Genomic DNA, 21,605 nt, shown 5'->3' with positions numbered 1-21,605 from the left:
TTTTAAAATATCCAAGCATATATTTTTATTTAAAAATGCAACTAAAACACAAGGACAAAAAAGGGTTGAAAGCAAAAGGCTGGAAAAAGAAATACTGTGAAAATAATAACCACGAGAAAGTCATTTTCCTCTAGTAATATCAGACAAGGCAGACTTTATGAGGAAAAAAGCATTCTTATGAAAAGGTCAGAAGTCACTTCAAAATGACAAAATACTGAAATCACCAAGAAGTCACAACACTTGTCAACCTGATTGTACCTAAGAGCAAAGCCTCCGATTACATAAAGCAAAACTTGACAGAACGACAAGAAAAAACTAAAACAACAACAATCTCAGTGACAGAATTAAATGGTAAAATCTCTTGAACACATAGGTTTGAATTGTACAGGTCCTACTTTATGAGAATTTTTTTCAATAAATACATACTATTATACTATTATACACAATCCATGGTTGGCTGAATCCACAAATGTGGATGTGGAAAGCCAACTGTAAAGTTACACATAGATTTTTTATCTGTGTGGAAGGCCAGCACCCTGACTCTTATGTTGTTCAAGGGTCAACAGTTCTTGATTTAAAAAAAATAAGAAGCGAAACAAAAATAGAAAAGTCAGTAAGGATACAGAGTACCTGAATAAGACTACACAGACTGACCTATTGCACATATATCAACACTGCCTCAACAACTGAGGAGAGCACATCTTTTTAAGAGCAGTGGAATATTTATACAATAAACATTTCCTGGTAAAAAAAAGCAAGTTTCATATAGAATATCATATGGAATATTTTTTTATTAACACAGAACAAAATAATCTAGGAATAAATAACAAAAGATAACGAGAAAAACTTCATATAGTTTGTAATTTCAGAAACGTTGAAATGACTTGTAAGTCAAAGAAGAAATCATATTGGAAGTTTAAAAAGTTATTTTTTACTGAAAGATGATGACAATACTATAATAAAAACTTGTAGGATGAAGCCAAAGCAAAATTTAGAGAGAAACTGATAGCCTTAAATGCATAGATTAAGAAAGAAAGGACTAAATATTGAGCTAAACATCTATCTCAAGAAGTCAGTTAGGAAAAGAAAACACATACACACATTAACAAAAAACAGTAGAAGAAAGATATATAGGATTAATGAAATAAAATTAATTAATGAGAAATCTCTGGTGACAATAACCAAGAAAAAATGCACAGATAAGCAATATAAGGTTTCAAAGGGGCACTTCAGCTACAAACACACTGATTGGTTAAAAAGATGAGCATGCGTGCTTAGTCGCTCAGTCGTGTCTGACTCTTTGCAACTTCATGGACTGTAGCCCACCAGACTCCTCTGTCCATGGGATTCTCCAGGCACGAACACTGGAGTGGGTAGCCATTGCCTTATCCAAAAAGATGAGATAAACTTTAAATAAAATGGAAAAATTCCTAGAAAATGAAACTTTAGACAAAACTGACCCAAGAAGAAATAGAAAACCCCAATGTTCTGTCACAGGGGTGACAGTTAAAATACTTAAAACTTGTTTTGACACATGCACTTACCATTGGAACAGATATTAGCCCAACCAGAACTGATACCAGCTCTGAAAACCAGCACGTTGTTAGTACTATTGCTTAAAGACTGCCTCTAACTATGGAGAATTATATCTCTAGTCTTATATTGCCTCACAACAAAAACATAAGTGCTTTATTTTGATAAACTCTTAGCAAGTATCTGAGAAAAGGGGTTACTCCAAACTTACAACCCTGGACTGTGTGGATCACAACAAACTGCGGAAAATTCTTAAAGAAATGGGAATATGAGACTACCTTACCTGCCTTCTGAGAAATCTGTATGCAGGTCAAGAAACAACAGTTAGAGTCGGACATGGAACAACAGACTGGCCCCAAATTGGGAAAGGAATACGTCAAGGCTGTTTATTGTCACCCTGCTTATTTAACTTATATCCAGAATACATCATGAGAAATGCCTGGCTGGATGAAGCACAAGCTGGAATCAGGATTGCTAGGAGAAATATCAATAACCTCAGATAGGCAGATGACACCACCTTTATGGCAGAAAGCAAAGAACTAAAGAGTCTCTTGATAAAAGTGAAAGAGGAGAGTGAAAAAGTTGGTTTAAAACTCAACATTCAAAAGACTAAGATCATTGCATCCAGCCCCATCACTTCATGGCAAATAGATGGGGAAATAAGGGAAATAGTGACAGACTTTATTTTGCGGGGCTCCAAAATCAGATGGTGACTGCAGCCATGAAATTAAAAGATGCTTGCTCCTTGGAAGAAAAGCTATGACCCACATAGACAGCATATTAAAAAGCAGAGACATTACTTTACCAACAAAGGTCCATCTAGTCAAAACTATGGTTTATCCAGTAGTCATGTATGGATGTAAGAGTTTGGCTATAAAGAAAGCTGAGCACCAAAGAACTGACACTTTTGAACTATGGTGTTGGAGAAGACTCTTGAGAGTCCCTTGGACTGCAAAGAGATCCAACCAGTCAATCCTAAAGGAAGTCAGTCCTGAATATTCATTGGAAGGACTGATGCTGAAGCTGAAACTCCAATACTCTGACCACCTGAAGCGAATAACTCACTCATTGGAAAAGACTCTGATGCTGAGAAAGATTGAAGCCAGGAGGAGATGGGGACAACAGAGGATTAGATACTTGGATGGCATCACCAACTCGATAGACATGAGTTTGAACAAGTCTGGGAGTTGGTGATGGACAGGGAAGCCTGGCATGCTGCAGTCCATGGGGTAGCAAAGAGTTGGATACAGCTGAATGACTGAACGGAATCAAGTTCAGTGGTAAAGAATTTGCCTACCATGCAGAAAATGCAAGAGTCTCCCGTTCGATCCCTGGGTCAGGAAGATCCCCTGGAGAAGGAAATGGCAACCCACTCCAGCATTCTTGCCTGGAGAATCCCCATAAACAAAGAAGCCTGGTGGGCTACATTCCCTGGGATGGCAAGAGTCAGACACAACTTAACAACTGTATCACCACCACAAACTTACACAAACTTCACCATTGAACAGAAAACCATGATTTTATTTATCAATGAATTTTATGAGCCTAACAAAAGCCTCATACAGAAAATATCTGACAAAGATAGCACAAAAAGGAAAAATTATAGCCCAATATTACTCTTGAGTGAAAGTCACTCAGTTGTGTCCAGCTTTTTGTGACCTCATGGACTATACAGTCCATGGAATTCTCCAGGCCAGAATACTGGAGTGGATAGCCTTTCCCTTCTCCACAGGATCTTCCCAACTCAGGGATCGAACCTAGGTCTCCCACATTGCAGGTGGATTCTTTACCAGCTGAGCCACAAGGGAAGCCCCATTTCTCTTGAAAACAGTGGCAAAATTCATTAGGAAACATTAGCCAACCAAATCCAATAAAATTAATACATCATGGCCAATTTCAGGAGCACATGGTTGATTTAACATATAAAATCAACTACCATATTAAAAGAGATCAGTCATAAAGTCAGCTTAATAGATACAGTAAAATAGTCACGAAAAAACTTTCTGTCAAAGTGGAAGTAGGAAAAAATCTCCTTAATGTGATAAAGGATAACTGTAAGAAAACATTAAATGTCACATATAATGCTGATACACTGAAAAGTTTCTCTTTAAGTTCAGGAAAAAGGAAAATGATCAACAGGAATCAGACATTCTCAAGATTTCTTAGTTACTTGCACAGTTATTTTACTAGACAATATAGATTCTAAATTGCTATACATTTCTGTTTATATGATTAGAGGATATTCTCTACTCTTATAATGGCTCTGTTAAACTTTACATCCAAATCTAAGATTTAGCTTTGTAATTATATTACATACCATAGGTTCTGTTTCCTTTGGAGGTTTTTCCAGGGGAGGAATGTACCACTGAAAACAAAGTTCTTTGTTTACAGCTTGTGTTGCCACAACTGATGGCACAGAGTCTCCATATAATGGGCTGGTAATGCTCTTTAATGATAAATCGGAGTGTAGAGAAGCATCAGTCACTCCTGTCTGGGGAACAAACAGAAACACTCACTTTATTGCTGGCAATGAATGTATTCAATATTTAAGACATTCATTCAATTTTCATTCAATAGTGGCTATACCGGAAAACTCTGAGAATCATCTCAGCTTGCTTTATGGATGTAGGTCTTAAAAACCTCCCAATTACCACAGAGAAGATTCTTCTGTGGAAAAAAAAATATGCTTCAAAACCCAGTGGACTCAACAAATGTCTTCCACTTTGGTGAATATCCAAGAGTAACGATCTAGAGGGGAAATATCAGCGCTATCACTTCAGTCTCAAGATCACCATAGAGTCTAAGAATATCTACTTTTCTTCTGGTTTATTCATTGGTGTATATATACTAAGGGTTTGGTTACAATTTATTATCTGCTTTCCAACAGCATTTTCTTTGTAGTACCTTATGAAAAATAATACACAGTTTTTGCTGTAAGAGGTCAAAATCCATTACTTTCATTCCCCCTTTAAATGAATATGGCTGGTTTGCAAGTTTAGTCTTGGTTAATCTGGGCCCAGCTCATTTGATAGAACTTGGTCGCTGAATCAGGAGTTTTCAAGAAGCATAAATGTATAAACTGCAATTGGTGATTTCATAAAATATTTACTTAGTTCCTCAAGGTAGCTAAAAAAATGTAAAGCATGATTGCTGTTAACAAAAGTAGAGTCTAGCCAGAAAGATAATAATAATGATAATAATATCTCACTTCTAAAAAGGACTTTCTTCAGTGGAATGTAAACTATTTTCAAAATTAAATTCTCGTTAGTCCCAAGATTACAGTGTGGTAACTAGAAAGCAATTCTTCTACTAAATCTTGTCCTCCAAAGGCATCTAAAGGTTTGGTGACCAAGGGGAACATGTCAGTGACTGTAAAGAAAGGCCTGGTGTTTCTGTAAGACTCTCTACCTTCCATTTCTAAGCCTATTCAAGATACAACTGAAGACTGTCAATGCAAAGTTCTTCAAAATAATATAAAAAGAGAAATAAATACACTGACCTTTCTGGTTGTCTACTGATGAAAGAAAAAAATATGTCTTGACTGAAAGGTAATACTAAAGGTGAAAACTATTTTAAAATGTCTAGAGACTGTCATAAAAGGATATGATAAGCCAGAATCCTCATTTATTAGCACTATGATACTAAAAGCATGACCAACATGCACAATAAATAAAATTATTAACTCTATGTCAGGCAGTTCACCAAAAAATCAGGTAAATAATTGATTCAGGAAAAAAATGTTCATTTTTTCATATTTGAGTGCCTTTCAGAGCTCTGACAACTATTTTAGAAAAGAATTCATATTTAATAACTAGCTAAGTGGAGAAAAATAAAAAGTAAATACCTTCTATGTCAACATATATATAGTGTTTATTTACACAATAGCATAATAATAATGAACTGCAACAGAAATCAATGTTAATATAGGCATTTAATTTTCTTTTCTCTTTTAAAAAACACAATATCTAATCCCTAATGGGATTAATTACATAAGTTAGTCAATGGGCTACACACCAGGTACTTTCGATATGTTTGATTTATTCTTTGAAAGGAATGAAACAACAGACTTACCAGAAGCACTCTTGTTCATCATGTACTATAATCATCAAATCACTCTGCACTAATCAAATGTTTGACCTTACGCAGTCTGTCACAGGCACACAGACTAAACATGAATAACTCAGCACTGTGCACCATTTTAATCATGTCCTTTCTGGAATTTTTAATGTAATTTGTTTGGCGTCTTTGTTTTTCCATCATAAAGCTTCAATAGACTTGACAACAGGCAGACTCACAAAGCTGATGAGCATGACATGTATATATGATGGTTCTGGAAATATATCTACTTCTTTGTGGGGGAAAAACAGGTTTAAGTACAAAATTATGGGAAGGGCTTGATTGAAATGGCCTCCTGAGTGATTAAAGGCTCAGAAATGTTATTATAGAAGTCAGCCAAGCTTGGAGTTTACTTTTTAAAAAATCCAAAAGGCTTTATGCTCGTTAGCTGTCTACCCCAGTGAAACGAACACATGATTAGGTGGCTTGCACCTGTCAGGCAAGCGACAGTGATCTCCAGGGCTGATTATTCTGGGAGAGTGTTCCACTAATTATATCAAAATAAAGAGCAAACACGGTGAAACAACTCTTTGATATCATTACTGCATTAGAAATACTGTATGTATTTACACTGTGTTCAAGGTTGTATGTTTGGAGCACCATCCTTAGGAACTGGGTAATGATAGGCTGCCCTTAATAATGAAATGCTCAGCAAAGCTCCTGTCAGAACAGTATTTAAGAAATCACATACATTAGTTTCCAAACTCTTATAAAATATTCACAAGAATACATCCACTGAAACGATAGTTCTCAACTTTCTCATTCTCTCTCTTCTATTCCAAAACACCTGAGGTATCTGGGGCACATGGAAGGAATCCTCAAGGCAGTCTCAGGTCCTAGGAGGGGTGACTCAGACAGTTGTGTTAGATGGAAATGATCTGATCCTACTCTACTGGTTCCTGCCAGGCGGAGGGCCAGACATTAACAATACATCCCAGGCCTTTTCACCTTCTCTCTGTCCCTCTCCCTAGAGAGAGTTACTTAATCGGTGAATTTGAGAAAAAGAATTTTGGATATGCATAATTCTACTCTTCTTCCGAGCATAGTGTTTTCAGGGAGTGAACATCCTCTGCTCCTTCATGCGACAGATGTTAAAGGAGTTTCTGGCTCCACAGGTTTTAAAGAGACCTGTAATGACCCTCCTCTCCACCAACACCCATCAGCCTGGACTGGTAGAACTGTCAACTTCACTAATCACTACTAGAGAGACCATTTACCAGTAAATCCCACTTACTATTTACCATTTCCTATAATATCAATGGCATAACTCATAAAGTAAGGTATTTTTTAATCTCAGTATGTCTTACTCTTTTATTTCTCAAATGACTTAGAATCTGAGACAGGAAATAGGGGCATTGAGTTTGGGGCATTTCAATACTTCCAGTGTCTAGGAAGTAATCTGAAAAATCCTCCTGTGTGGATTGCAATACACTGCCCTGGGGGCAATAACCCCAGTTGAGACTCATTTGATTGAATCCATAAATATTCCTTAGTGGATCTTTCCACTACTTTTTAAAATCACCTTCCTCTCTTGTTCCAAACAACGATCTATTTAAAATTTTATTATCTACCCCAAAGACAAGGTTGAAAGTGAAACTGAAAGCGGCTCAGTCATGTCTGACTCTTCGTGACCCCATGGGCTATACAGTTCGTGGAATTCTCCAGGCCAGAATACTGGGGTGGGTAGCTGTTCCCTCCTCCAGGGGATCTTCCCAACCCTGGGATTGAACCCAGGTCTCCAGCACTGCAGGCAGATTCTTTACCAGCTGAGCCACAAGGGAAGCTCAAGAATATTGGGGTGGGTAGCCTATCCCTTCTCCAGGGAATCTTCCCCACCTAGGAATTGAACCAGGGTCTCCTGCATTGCAAGCGGATTCCTTACCAACTGAGCTATCAGGGAAGCCCTAAACATAAGGTTACTAAGTAGGATAAGATGAGCAAAGGTTCCCATTGGGAACAAACCACATTTTCAGGTCACTTCTCTGGGACAGTTGACAACAGAAACATGAATGCATCTGGTATGGGTATAATTGAAAAAATTAAAGGGCTATATGGTGAAATCCAAAGTCAAGATAAATCAGTGGGTTTTTTCCCCCCAGTTTTGAGAGAATTCTATGCAAATGACTTGATTTATTAATTTCACAAATACATATTGAAAATTTACACTATGTTCTCTTGGGTTCTCTACTATAATTTCAAAGCAGAACATACAAGCCTTGTCCACAAACATTCTCACTCTTATGCCCCCACTGTATCTGCTAATGGTGTTACCATGCTCTAGGGATCATAGACAGAGGTTCCAAATGATGGGATAAAACTTTTCTCATTCCCTCTTCTTCTCTTGCCATTGCCATAGAGTCACTAAGGTGTTTTGTTTTCAATTTTACTTAAGCAACATCTTTTATATCCATCTCTTCATTCCCATTCCTCATGACTATAAGCTCAGCTGTTTCATCATCTCTCGGATAACTTCCTTTCACTTTGCCAGTCAGCCTTACATGCTGTTGACAGTAGAACTAACATTTTGATTTTCATATTCTTTCTGCAGTTAACCTTACCATGTTTTTCTTAAAGAGCATCTGTGAGGTGCTGCCATTTTGTTTTGTGCTAACTCTATCAATCTTTCTCTACTACCACACCAGAGACTATGCCTTATCCATTCCTGCTTTCTCCACCACCTGAGTGTCTGGCATATTGTTAGTATCCAACATATGATTGTTAAACATATCAAATTTGAAACAAATCTCCATTTTTACTGAAACTCTTTAGACTTTTTCAGTATCTTCCAATCCACCCATTTTGGGAGTTTATTTAAAAATTACTATTATTCAAGACCCTAGTAGCTTGTTCAAGACCCTCTTTTATGTCTCTTCAATAGATAACTTAAAAGAGGTTTCCATATTACATATTTTGGGGAAGTCCATCCAACTGAATAACACCTTCCCTCTCCCCTACAAAATCTTCAAGCTTTTAATTTACTTAAAAACTTGCCATTTACCTTAGCACACTCAAGACTGCTAAAAATAAAAATGAATGATTTTTATTACACATGTAAAACAAAGATACAGAAAGTGGGTATAGATTGAGAAATTCTCAGTCTAGTTTCCTTATAGGGTATTATACTGAAATTTGTATAACTTCTTGGCAAAATGACTCTGAGAGAAGTTGTGATGTGTAGGAATACAGAAAAGTCTGGGACATTTTGAAGGCTTATAAGAGCAGCAAAACAGAACATATGAAAACAGAAAACCAGCATGTCTGGTTGGTTTTTCTCTGTGGCAAAAGTTTCCTCAGGTAAAACCTCTGAGGAAACTAAAAACCTTTGTGTCAGTATGGAGGTTAATATGCTTCTTTTAGAAATAAAAGGATGATTAAGTCTTCCAAAAAATGTATAATTATATAATGTTTTAAACATTACCTTGCTTGCTGAATCATATAAGACTTTTTCTAGAACAGGTGGACTTTCCATGACTTGAAATAGTTCTTTTGGAAATTCATCAATACAAGATGAAGAATATAGCTGTAAGAATCTTTTAAGGAAAAAATGCATTTCTTTTTGGCGCAAAATCAATCCAGAGTTAAAAAGAGAAGTGAGAAGAGTGTCATCTGGCAAAGACATCCCAGATCCTGGCTTCAGAGATGCTTAAAGGAAAAACAAAAACTACTATAGAATAATGTTAGATAACAGAATGGTCTCAATATTGCTGTCCTTTGCTTGCTAATCTCATTCCTGGACATTCTCACCTCACCCAGTGGCTGCCCATGACCTTCCTCCATTTTTCAAGCTTATACACTAACAGAATTGCTTCTGGTCACAGGAAGGAAAGCACACCTCAGAACCCTGTGATCCTACTTCTGGTTTCAAGCTTAACAAAACAAAACATTCAATCTAGCTATCTTATTTGGGGATCGCCATCCCCAGCCAAAAAAAATCTTAAAGCAAAAATTCAGGTTCAGGTAATTTATTTGAAAACTGATCTCAAGTGAGAGAATGGGAAATGTGTGACAGAAAAAAAAAAGAGTCAATGACAGCAAGTTAGGAAAGAGCTCCAGCTATGAACAAGGAGAACTCAGTCCTGCTGAGGATCTCCTAAGAAAAAACACGGAAAACTGTTCCATCAGGGGGCTGGCATGCTGGAATATCTATCAACCAGCTCCCTCCCTCAGCAGTTGCAGGTCACTCCTGAATGTGTGCAGTCCCTGGTACTTCCAGGCTATCCTGCCTATATGCTGGGCCTCAGTCACTTCTAAGAAAGCCCAGAGCAGAAAGAAGCAAAATGTGCATGACTGACACAGGAGATACCAGCAGGTGAATCCAGGGGAGCTGAATCGATAACAGGAGGGCATCACTGGGGCCCACTGTGCTGGATTATATCCGCTTCCTCTGCTACTGAACTGGCCCTATCACGATGCACCTCTTGCCCACCACCTTTCCCAGTGCTTGCCTCTCTCGTCACTAACTCTGATAACCAGGCTGAGCTGCTCTGTGACTTGGCCTCTTTGCCCTGCTGATATCCCCATCACTGGGTGCTGCTTTAGTCAAGCTGTCTTTCCCAGCTGTTTGCCCTCATAAGTAACACTGGCTCACCAATTTCATGGGCACAGATAAACACATCATCACAAAACCACAAGAGGAGAGAATGTGACTTAGATTATAACAGGTTTTTTTTTTTTTTTTTGGCTATTCTTTAGAGAGCAACGATGATTTTAAAATAAAAACAACAACAAACAAAACTCAAAACTTCATAGAGTTAAATATCCTGTCTTTCTCTTCAAATACTAGATATTCTTTCTCTCCTTAATACCAAAGATTTCACCTTGTTAATTTTATAAGCTATCACATTAGGGTCACTCTGATTCTCAACTGTTTTGAGCCACATGGCACTTCAGTAGTCTTGGGGGAAGTCTCTGGATGCCTCCTTCTAAGGATATTTTTAAATACATTGAAATGCTGTTCTTTTCAAAGGTCCCTGTATATCAGGCAAAGAACCCCTGAAATTTCCATCTTTTGATGAGAGTTCACTCAGAAAGATGTCAAACGTATTTTACGGTTCTAAGTAAGAAACATGACTTAATGACTGGAAAGGAATATGTTCTTTCAAAGGCCTACCTAGCAATTTGCTCATATTATTAATTCTTTGTAGGTGAATATAGTAGCGCAGCAGAAGAATCCATGTAATATCCACTTTAATTGGGTTTTTTTTCTGAGAATCTACATCCTCATGTATCTCTTCACTAAGGTAAGAAAATGTACAGCCAGTCTGGAAGACAACTTGGTAGTTATCTGAAAGTGTAAAAAAAAAAAAATTAGAATATAAATATTATGTTTTCCTTGAAAAATAATCATATGTGAAAAAAAAGCACAACTTATAAAGGAAATATTGACATTTAGGATTGCATTCAATTAAAAAAATTTGTATCATAAAAGACACCAATCATAAATAACAAACCATGGACTGAGAAAACATGTTTAAAAACACATTAATTATCTTCTCTCTACTATGTAACCAATAAGAAAAAGTCAGATAGTCCGACAGAAACATGGGCAAAGAATTTTAACTGGCAACTTGTAGAAAAGGAAAACCAAATGGCCAAAATTTTTAGCATCATTAAAAATCAGATAAATTAAGATGAAATACCATTTCACATTCCTCAGCAGTTAACAGAAACTAAAATCTGAAAGCAATAAATGTGAAGATACCATAATTCTTATATACTACTTGTGAGAGCAAATTCCTGGGCAGAGGCTAATAAAATTTTAAATGCAGATACTCAGATACATGTACCAGGAGTCCTGCACAAGATACTCACGGCAGCATTGTTTGTGTTACCAAAAAAAAGGAAACTTGAACAAATACAAGGATTAATTTGATGGCACTAATTAGAATTAATTAGATCTATAAGGAGAAACTCTAGTTTATGGTCCAAATTAGGTCAATGCATGTTTATGTATGACCCATAAGCTAAGAATGGTTTTTATATTTTTAAGTGTTTGAAAAAATTAAAACAATATTTTGTGATATGTGAAAGTTAGTTATATGAAATTCAAATGTCAGTGTCCTTAAGAATGGAATACAGCCATGCTCATTTACATTTTGTCTATGGTTCCTCCACATTAACACAGCAAAGCTGAATAGTTGCAACAGAGAGCACAAAACATAAAATATTACTATTTGGCCCTTTACAGAAGACATGTTCTGACTAGACTTTGCTCATGAAGGATAAAGTGAGGAAAAATATCTAAAGATAATTAAGTAGTACAGAGCTATCAATAGCCTCCATACACAAAAATAGCAACCAACAGAAAGCTAATGAAAAAATTTTGCAATACTACTACTAAGATAAAATATCTGAGAAATAAGTCTAACAAGAAGCATATAAAATCTACTTAAAGAAAATGTTAAAACATTTTTAAACTGATTTTTTCAAAAGGCATGAAAATGAACTAAAAATATAAGATATACAATATTCTTGGTTAAAGTGACTCAACAGAATAAAAACATGTTATTTCTAGGATAAAATATAAAGGTAATGCAACTTCAATAAAATTATGAGAGAACTTTCTTAAACTAGGCAAGTTGTTTCCAAAGTAGAACAAAAAAAGCCATAAAAGAAATACAGTTTTGAAAAGAAAGAGTAATAAGTGAGGATTTACTCTAATAGATACTAAATATATTATAAAGCTTATAATTATATTATAATTAAAATAGTGTGGCATTGAATCCTAAATAGATCAATAGAAATTAGAAAAAATTACAGAAATAGGATAGCCCTTTGGAAAAACTAAAATTGTATCCATTTGTTATTTTTTACGTATTCCAAATAGATTTCCATTAACTAGTAAAAGGGTCCATGTCTTTTCCTTAAATACTTGTAGAAGCTCTTTATTGGGCTACCCCAGTGGCTCAGTGGTAAAGAATCCACCTGCAATGTAGGAGACAGGAGTTTGATCCTGGGGCCAGGAAGAGCTCCTGGAGGAGAAGATCCAAACCCACTCCAATATTCTTGCTTGGAGAATTCTATGGACAGAGGAGCTTGGTTGACTACAGTCCACCGGGTCGCAGAGTCAGACATGACTGAATGACTAAGCACACATACACACACACACAGAAGCTCTTTATTATAGAAATAAACCCTTTGTGATATTATTTGCAAATACATCTTTTCAATTATCACGTGTTATTTAACCCTCTTTCTGGTAATTGTGTGCCAAGAAGAAATTTTTCATTTCTAAGTAGTACAAACTATTAACCATTTCTTTGATACTTTTGGATTTATGCCATAGTTAGGTCTTGACCATAATCTGAGACTATAAGTAAGGAAACATTCTCCCTTAATGCCTCCAGAGGAAAGTAGCCTGCTGACACCTTAATTTTAGCCCAATAAGGCCTATGTTGGGCTTCAGAACGCCAGCACTGTAAGATAATATATTGTGTTGCTTTAAGTCACTGAATTTGTGGCTTTTTGTTATAGGAGGAATAGGGCACTGATATGGTACTAGTGGTTCCCCGGTAGATCAGTTGGTAAAGAATCCACCCCATGGTTCGATCCCTGGGTCTGGAATACCCCCTATAGGAAGGCCTGACAACCCACTCCAGTCTTCTTGCCTGGAGAATCCCCTGGACAGAGGAGCCTGGTAGGCTACAGTCCATATAGTTGCCAAGAGCTGGACACTACTGAAGCAACCTAGCACACACACATGCATTCTGACAGCACTGTTTGCCTCTGGGGAAGAGACCTGAATCACTTGCAGAGAAGATGGAAGGGAGACAGTCTCTCCATACCTGTCTATGAATTTTGAATCGTGATTCTTGAGAATAAACTACCTGTGCAAAACACTGAGCTAAATTAAAAGCAAAAAAGAACCTCTACATTTATGTGGCCAATGTTATGTAGTCTTTAATGTCACAGAGAAAAAATAAGGCCAGTTTAGTTTTTGTTCATTTGTAGAAAATTTGCTTTTTCTGTTTACAATTATTTTGTCTTTACAATCCAAAAATGAGGCCAAAATTTGTCCATGTATTATCTGCGCTATCTGTACATTTATCTTTAGAAGAATATTTTGGAGGGAGTGTCCCTTATACCCTGCATTGAGAAGCATCCCTTTGCAATGGTTTCTACCACCTCCAGCCAGGACTGCCTGGTTACACTGATTTGGGGCCTCTGCTTCACTGAGGATATTTCTCATCGTACCTTCATTGTCTGAACTGTTGACAATTTGAATTGGTGCAGCACGTGAGCACACACATGCATGTATGTACATAACCAGTGTTGCTAGCATGAATAATTTATCTCCATTGTCACCTGTACATGGTATAGTTATCTGGGATTTGAAGATATAATGTGTCCTTCTAGCTCCCCACCAGTATGGGAAATTTGTGTCTCAGAGGAATAGAAAACAGGAGAGCAGTAGAGGAATGACATCCCAGTTTTTAGTTGGCATTGACCCATATCTCTGAGCCAGGGACAAGGCAGAACAGGAAAGACAAATCACATTTTTTCCAGGATGGAAGCTTTTCTCCATCTCAAGAGGCAAAGCATGTATTAATACTAAGGATTAGTTGATTCTTGGTTCTGCTCCATAGATTTATGTTCTGACAGTAGGTTCATCAACATTCATTTTTGGCATGACACATACTTATACTTTTATGTATATCAAGTGTATTTAGTTGTGAGAGGCTGCATCCAGGACCACTGACTCTGAATATCACTTTTAATTCAGAACATATTACAGAATTTAATAATTTTTAATCTCAGCAGAATTTTTTATTATGGCTGCAAGAAAATCAAGACAAAAAGATGGAATATATTTGAATATAACGGGCCCAAAGTAGATATTGAGTAGGTGTTTTTTGCATTCAAACTAAATATGGTCCTATGTTGCCAGTAGCATCATTTCAGGGTCTGTACTCCTACAAGACAATGTAAAAAAAACCTCAGTAAATTGGGCCGGCTGCATCACTCAATTCTCTTACTGTTCTATGGACATCATACAATTGCTCTCTGGTTCTGGCAAGATGATCTTTATTCCATCCTCCACACATGACTGGTCTATTCTGTCACCATGCCTCTCTGACTGTCAACTGCTCAGAGTGCTGAGAAAATCAGCTTCCCTTCTACCTGGTATCCATGCCTCTAGTCCATTTGTATCTGCCTCACATGTACTTCTTCCAGAAAAAATAAAAAATGTTCCTAATAAACTCAAATGCCCACCCAGTCTATGTCCAGCTTTAGCTTAAAATATGGTCCTCTTAAAAAAATGCATTTATATAATTTCAAAGTGGATGCCTGCTACGATTGCTAAAAATTAGAAGTTTATGGGTGGCGAGACCTACTCCTTGGTGTGTTCTTGACTTCTCCCTCCTTCCCTCTGGACAGAAATAGCTGTATAGTGCTCTACACACAATAACAATGAATATCCTTTACCACATTATGTACAGATCAATGCTAGTGAAGGTAAGATGAGTGAAGAGGTTTTCTCCTGGATGCTAATGTATGCTAACACAAAGAAAATCAAACACTTTTTATTTGTTGTTTTTGCCCTTTAGTAATTCATTATAATATGAACATCACTGCCATCTGGGTATTTGAAGCAATCAGTTGGGGATTCAATATTTCCTTCCAAGCCAAATACTGAAGTAAGGGAAACTGTAACAGTAATTTATGATCAGACTGCTAGAAGAATACTGGAGAGCAAAATTATTATTCGTAAGGCAAAATACAAAATGAACTGGGCTTAAAAAATTTGGTCATTTCAGGGCTTCCCTGGTGGTCCAGTGGTTAAGAATCCACCTTGCAATGCAAGAGGCATCTGTTTGATCCCTGGTCTGTGAAGATTCCACATGCTGCCGAGCAACTCAGCCCGAACACAACTACTGAGCCCACACTCTGCAACTACTGAAGCCCATGCACCTGGAGCCTACACTCTGCAATAAGAGAAGCCACTGCAACAAGAAATCCATGGACCACAACGAAGAGTAACCCCCTGCTTGCTGCACCAGAGAAAGCCCTTGTGCAGCAACGAAGACCCACCACAGCCAAAAATAATTAAAAAAGAAAAATAGATTTTTAAAAATCAGGTCATTTCAAATTAGTATCTTTGTACAACAGTAAAGGAGTGTTAATGGGTACAAAATGGAAACTGAAAATTGGAAGATGCTACCAAAACCACTGAAACAGAAAAGTAAAGCATACATTCTAGTATTTAAGACTATTAGCCCAATTGGATCAACTAAGGTCACCTTGTTAGGAGATGCCATTCCCCACTGTGTGGGCCCATGTGTGACACCTAACTGATCACTACAGCATTTTTTCCAGACCTTCCATGCAGCAGTTCAGAATTCTTCTTAGGTGGCTACCAGCTGAGATCCAACCAGTTCACCCTAAAGGATATCAGTCCTGAATATTCATTGGAAGGACGGATGCTGAAGAAGAAACTCCAATACTTTGGCCACTTGATGCGAACAACTGGCTCATTGAAAGACCCTGATGCTGGAAAAGATTGAAGGTGGTAGGAGAAGAGGATATCAGAGGATGAGATGGTTGCATGGCATCACTGACTCAATGAACATGAGTTTGAGTGACTCCGGGAGATGGTGATGGACAGGGAGGCCTGGTGTGATGCAGTCCATGGGGTCACAAAGAATCAGACACGACTGAGCAACTGAACTGAACTGAGCCATAGTGTGGGTTATGTGTGTGTGCACTCAGTCATTCAGTAGTCTAACTCTTTGAGACTCCATGGACTGTAGCCCGCCAGGCTCCTCTGTCCCTCTCCAGGCAAGAATACTGGAGTGGGTTGCCATGCCCTCCTCTAGGGGATCGTCTCAATCCAGGGATCAAACTCGTGTCTCTTATGTCTCCTGCATTGGCAGGCAGATCCTTTACCACTAGCGCCACCTGGGAAGCCCAGGATTGGGCTTCAGTTTGGATTATCATGCCACATACATTCACACCCCTCATCCTTCCTCTGCAGGCGGAGTCTAATTCCATGCCTCCCTGACATTGTACTTGGCCATAGGACTTGCTGTGACTAATCGGATGTAATGTGAAGAGAGGTCTTGAGTGTGCTTCTGTGCTTGGGCTTGGTCTTGTGCTCTGGTTTGTACTGTGAGAAGAGCAGCCCCCAAGTAGCCACTGCCTCTTTACCCTGGATCTCATAACAAATGTACGTGAAGTGCACTAGAACTTGGCCTGCAGCCTGATGCAGAACACAGGAGACAAGTAAAAGAAAGAAGTCATGTCGTTCTTGCCCCTGAGTTTTAGGGTTGTAGGGTATACACTGCAATTTTGGCAATAACTGATTAACACAGAATTTCAGATCTAACTTATTTGTTATCTCTGTCCTAGAAACTTAAAGCGTGAGAAAATAGAGCAGGATAAAGTAGACCAGATCTATCTGAGGCAATAAGGGGCCACTGTGAAAAAGAAATGGCCATGTTGGTAGATGGAATCACAGTCTTAAAATTCAGATTTCAGTCTTCATAAATAAATCTAATTCACTCAGTCAACAGATTAAGGACAATGAGGCTGAGAGAAATTCAGTGGTTTGACAGGATCATGGTATAAGCTGAAACCTCTTCATTATTAATACTGCATTCCCTTTGTGGCAAAACAATAATGTGTGTTTCTAAAAGGATTGCCTTCTTGGCATTTGAAGCAGGGAGAACTAAGTCACCAAGCCGTGTCAGGAGAAAAAAGCAGTGACCAGCCTCTGCTGCCATACTGCCCTGCTTTGTCCCCCGAGAGCCTACCTTTGGGGTCTCTAAGGAAAACCATGCACCCTGTCTGAGGTCCAGGTCATGGACCAGAAGTCTGATGAAGCAAAATCCCACCAGGAAATAGAAATAAGAAGACAATACCTTAGCATTAAAAAGATCCATCTGATGGTTTAACCTCAGAGCAAACCATTTTAGTTTGGAAAATAGTCTGGGCCACCTATTCTTCAGGAAAGAGAGAGCCAAAGAAGGAGATGATTTCAGACACAAACTCTTCAGCTAAGGCTGACTCAACCCTTCAGCAGTAAGCTCTGGCCTACCAGAGTGATTTCAGAGGCTTTAGGAAGATTACCTCATCCCATCAGGTTAAAGTTAACACTTTTCATCCCCTTTGGCTCCATGCTCACCCAATGCCAAGCAAAATTAGATACTGTTGTTACTAAAATATCCTTCTGAAAGTAAAAATCCAGTACCTTGCTTCTTAGGACCTATCCAAGTGCTTAGCACAAAAAAAGCACTCAATATTTTTTGAATGAATGAATGGGCAAAAACATAAAGTGACTGTTCAATATTTATGTTATTGCTGGTATGACTTACGGATTTATAATATAGTTTACTGTAACCAACAGCAGAGTTACAAATTTTAAAAAATATAGTAAGTTTAAGTTAAAATTCTACTAATTTTTCATTCATTCATTTAACAAATATTAATATCAATCCTTGCTATGTATAAGTAATATGTGATTTTCTGTAGTGTGTGCTCATGCTTATTCATGTCCAGTTCTTTGCAACCTGATGGACTCTAGCACATTAGGCTTCCCTGTCCATCACCAACTCCCAGAGCTTGCTCAAACTCACGTTGATCAAGTCAGTGGTACCATCCAACCATCTAATGGTTGGATGAGATGTCCCCTTCTCCTCCTGCCTTCAATCTTTCCCAGCATCAGGGTCTTTTCAAATGAGTCAGTTCTTTGCATCAGGTGGCCAAAGTATTGGAGTTTCAGCTTCAGCATCAGTCCTTCCAATGAATAATCAGAACTGATCTCCTTTAGGATGGACTGGTTGGATCTCCTTGCAGTCCAGGGGACTCTCAAGAGTCTTCTCCAACACCACAGTTCAAAAGCATCAATTCTTCTGCACTCAGCTTTTTTCATGGTCCAACTCTCAAATCTATACATGACTACTGGAAAAACCATAGCTTTGATTAGATGGACCTTTGTCGGCAAGGCAATGGCTCTGCTTTTCAGTATGCTATCTAGGTCAGTCATAGCTTTTCTTCCAAGGAGACAGCATCTTTTGATTTCATGACTGCAGTCACCATCTGCTGCGGTCTTGGAGCCCAAGGAAAAAAAGCATCTCACTGTTTCCACCGTCTCTTCCTGTCTCTTATTTCCACTGTCTCCATCGTCTCTAAGGAGCGCCCTTCACAAATCAAATAGCTAACTTCCCTGCCCTCGGGAAGCTGATGATAGTAAGAGGAAAATGAGAGAAAAAGCTTAAACATGCACAAGCACACACACACACACACACACACACACACACAAATATAAAAGAACTAAGAAAAGAAACAGGGAGCTAAATCAGAGTGTAAGAGTAGGCACACATTTCAGAGTCTCAAAGAAGGTCTCTCACATAAATAGTTCCACAGTTTCATTTCAAATGTGTGAACTGGAATAAACAGGCCATCAGGAAATATCACTTTCTTACCACACAACCCTGCACCTGAAATGCAGTAGTGAATGGAATAACATATACGTACATACAGCAAGTGGGGGCCCCTATGTTTTAGCAGCTAGACCCTAAGATTTTCCCTTTCAGGGTCTTAGAGGTTTCCCAAACCATTGTTGTTCAAGAGAGACACAGATGTAAAAAACAGACTTTTGGACTCTTTGGGAGAGGGAGAGGGCAGGATGATTTGGGAGAATGGCATTGAAACATGTATACTATCATGTAAGAAACGAATTCCTAGTCTAGGTTCGATACAGGATACAGGGTGCTTGGGGCTGGTGCACTGGGATGACCCAGAGAGATGATATGGGGAGGGTGGTGGGAGGGGAGTTCAGGGTTGGGAACTCATGTACACCTGTGGTGGATTCATGTCAATGTATGGCAAAACCAATACAGTATTGTAAAGTAAAAAAATAAAATTTAAATAAAAAATAAAATAAAAATAAAGTTAAAATCCAATAAATCTCTAGAATTAAAGCTTTGCAACTTGATTATATATTATATGTATATAAAATGCCCAACAACCAAACATACCAAGCAAATAATCTGTGTATGAAGAAAAAAGATCCATGGAAGCAAATTCTGGGATATTTGCTAATGCTCCTTGGCTAACTTTATCAGTTCTAGCATTCTTCTTTCCAATAAGTAGATTAATTGCCAGCACAGCCTCACTGACCTAAAATTAATGCATAATTAGAATTCATAAATGCAAGCTTTTTGATTCATAGATATCCATTAGGTGAAGAATGTGAAAGAGTGAATTCATAATATTTGGTACACATTGGAGGAAAAGTAAAGACAATCTGAAAAACAATATGTGATCCCCTGCATGTACTATGTATCATAGTCAAACAAATCATGATTGACAATTTAATCAATAAATAAGTCACTCTGAATAGGCTCCCTCACCTAGCTGTGACAGATATTTCCCAAAATATGTGCACATGTGTATCTGCCAATACTTTCATTAAAGAAAAGTTGAAACAAACAAAACCAAGTTCTGGCAAATAGAGATTAAAAACACTACACATATAACGAGCACTTCTAATTGCCCCAAAGAAATATCATTGGCACAAATCTCAAAGAATGTGAAATTTTTCTTTCTCTCGAATAAATAGATTGTGCTGCCTTAACAGATGTGACAGTAAAGAGGAGAATTAAATAAAAATCACACCAACCTGTGCAGCAGCTCTTATTGCAATCCAGGCAAATAAACTGTACATTTCATGTTTATTTACTATTGGTTGTTTAGTAGAACTATGCCTTCTGGGAAGAGCCTACAAAATATGGCAAATATTTTATGATAAAGACAGATAAAGATATCATAAAGCTTAATGATAGATTTTCTAATCTTCTGATGATGAGATTTTACTGTAACACTGTGTAGCCATTAAGAATAATAATGTACATGCATCTATCAACATGAAAAGATATCCTAATCATATTAGAAAAAGAAAAGTATAGGTTACAAAATAGCATGCAAAGTATGATCCCATTTTTTATTTTTTTAATATAAATTTATTTATTTTAATTGGAGGCTAATTACTTTACAATATTGTATTGGTTTTGCCATACATCAACATGAATCTGCCACAGGTGTACACGTGTTCCCAATCCTGAACCCCCCTCTCACCTCCCTCCCCATACCATCCCTCTGGGTCAACCCAGTGCACCAGCCCCAAGCATCCTGTATCATGCATCAAACCTGGACTGGTGATTCATTTCACATATGATAATATACATGTTTCAATACCATTCTCCCAAATCATCCAGCCCTCACCCTCTCCCACAGAGTCCATAAGACTGTTCTATACATCTGTGTCTCTTTTGCTGTCTCGCATACAGGGTTATTGTTATCATCTTTCTAAATTCCATATATATGTATTAGTATAAAAGATAGGTACATATATATTTCTCTATATACACAAACAGAGAAAATTATCAACAGTGGTTATCCCAGGTTTTATGGGTAATTTAATTATATTTAACTTTGTTGTGTGATTTTCTAGATGAGCTTACACTATTTGAATATCAATAAAATAAACAGAAATGGCATTTTAAGTGTTATTTACCATTTTAATAGAGGATCTATAAAGTGAATATATATTGTGTGTAAATATGTCAGAAACAGGAATACTACTTAAAGATTTTTGATAGGTATTTGCCATCAGCTTTCTAACTACAGAACTGTTAAAAGGATGACTGTAATCATGAAGTTCTACAGAACAGCAAAAAGTGACAATGAATGGAGATACGTGCAATGTGAGGGTGTGTGTATGCGGCATATGTGTTCAGTTTTTAAATATAAAAAAGTCAGTAATACTGAAGTAAACAGAAACCCTGCCAGCAACATACTAGCTGTCTGTTTTACATTTTTAAAGTATTAATAGTCAAATTTAAAGATTCAACTAATCTGGAAAAACTATTCGATTAGATAGCTTATCCTAATTTGTTGATGTTCATATTTTACCTGATTTTTTAGATCTTCAACAATAAAATAAGCAATAACAA

At 37.5% G+C, this 21,605-nt stretch overlaps 1 protein-coding gene across 2 annotated transcripts in view; it reads right to left on the bottom strand.

Moving 5' to 3' along the window:
• CFAP54 (cilia and flagella associated protein 54) overlaps nucleotides 1–21,605 on the bottom strand; it is a 324,342-nt gene that overhangs the window by 52,879 nt on the left and 249,858 nt on the right. For both annotated transcript variants that reach the window (XM_068971780.1, XM_068971781.1), the window contains 6 exons: nucleotides 20,273–20,371; nucleotides 19,629–19,770; nucleotides 10,760–10,933; nucleotides 9,068–9,291; nucleotides 7,536–7,539; nucleotides 3,851–4,017 (listed from right to left, as the gene is read on the bottom strand). In XM_068971780.1, coding sequence (XP_068827881.1) covers nucleotides 3,851–4,017; nucleotides 7,536–7,539; nucleotides 9,068–9,291; nucleotides 10,760–10,933; nucleotides 19,629–19,770; nucleotides 20,273–20,371 — 810 coding nt within the window. The remainder of the gene's footprint in view (nucleotides 1–3,850; nucleotides 4,018–7,535; nucleotides 7,540–9,067; nucleotides 9,292–10,759; nucleotides 10,934–19,628; nucleotides 19,771–20,272; nucleotides 20,372–21,605) is intronic.

The sequence above is a fragment of the Capricornis sumatraensis genome, chromosome 4 (genome assembly GCF_032405125.1).
Source record: "Capricornis sumatraensis isolate serow.1 chromosome 4, serow.2, whole genome shotgun sequence".
NCBI lineage: Eukaryota > Metazoa > Chordata > Mammalia > Artiodactyla > Bovidae > Capricornis > Capricornis sumatraensis.
The sequence above is the reverse complement of the archived record's forward strand: the minus strand, read 5'-3'. Positions and strand labels throughout refer to the sequence as shown.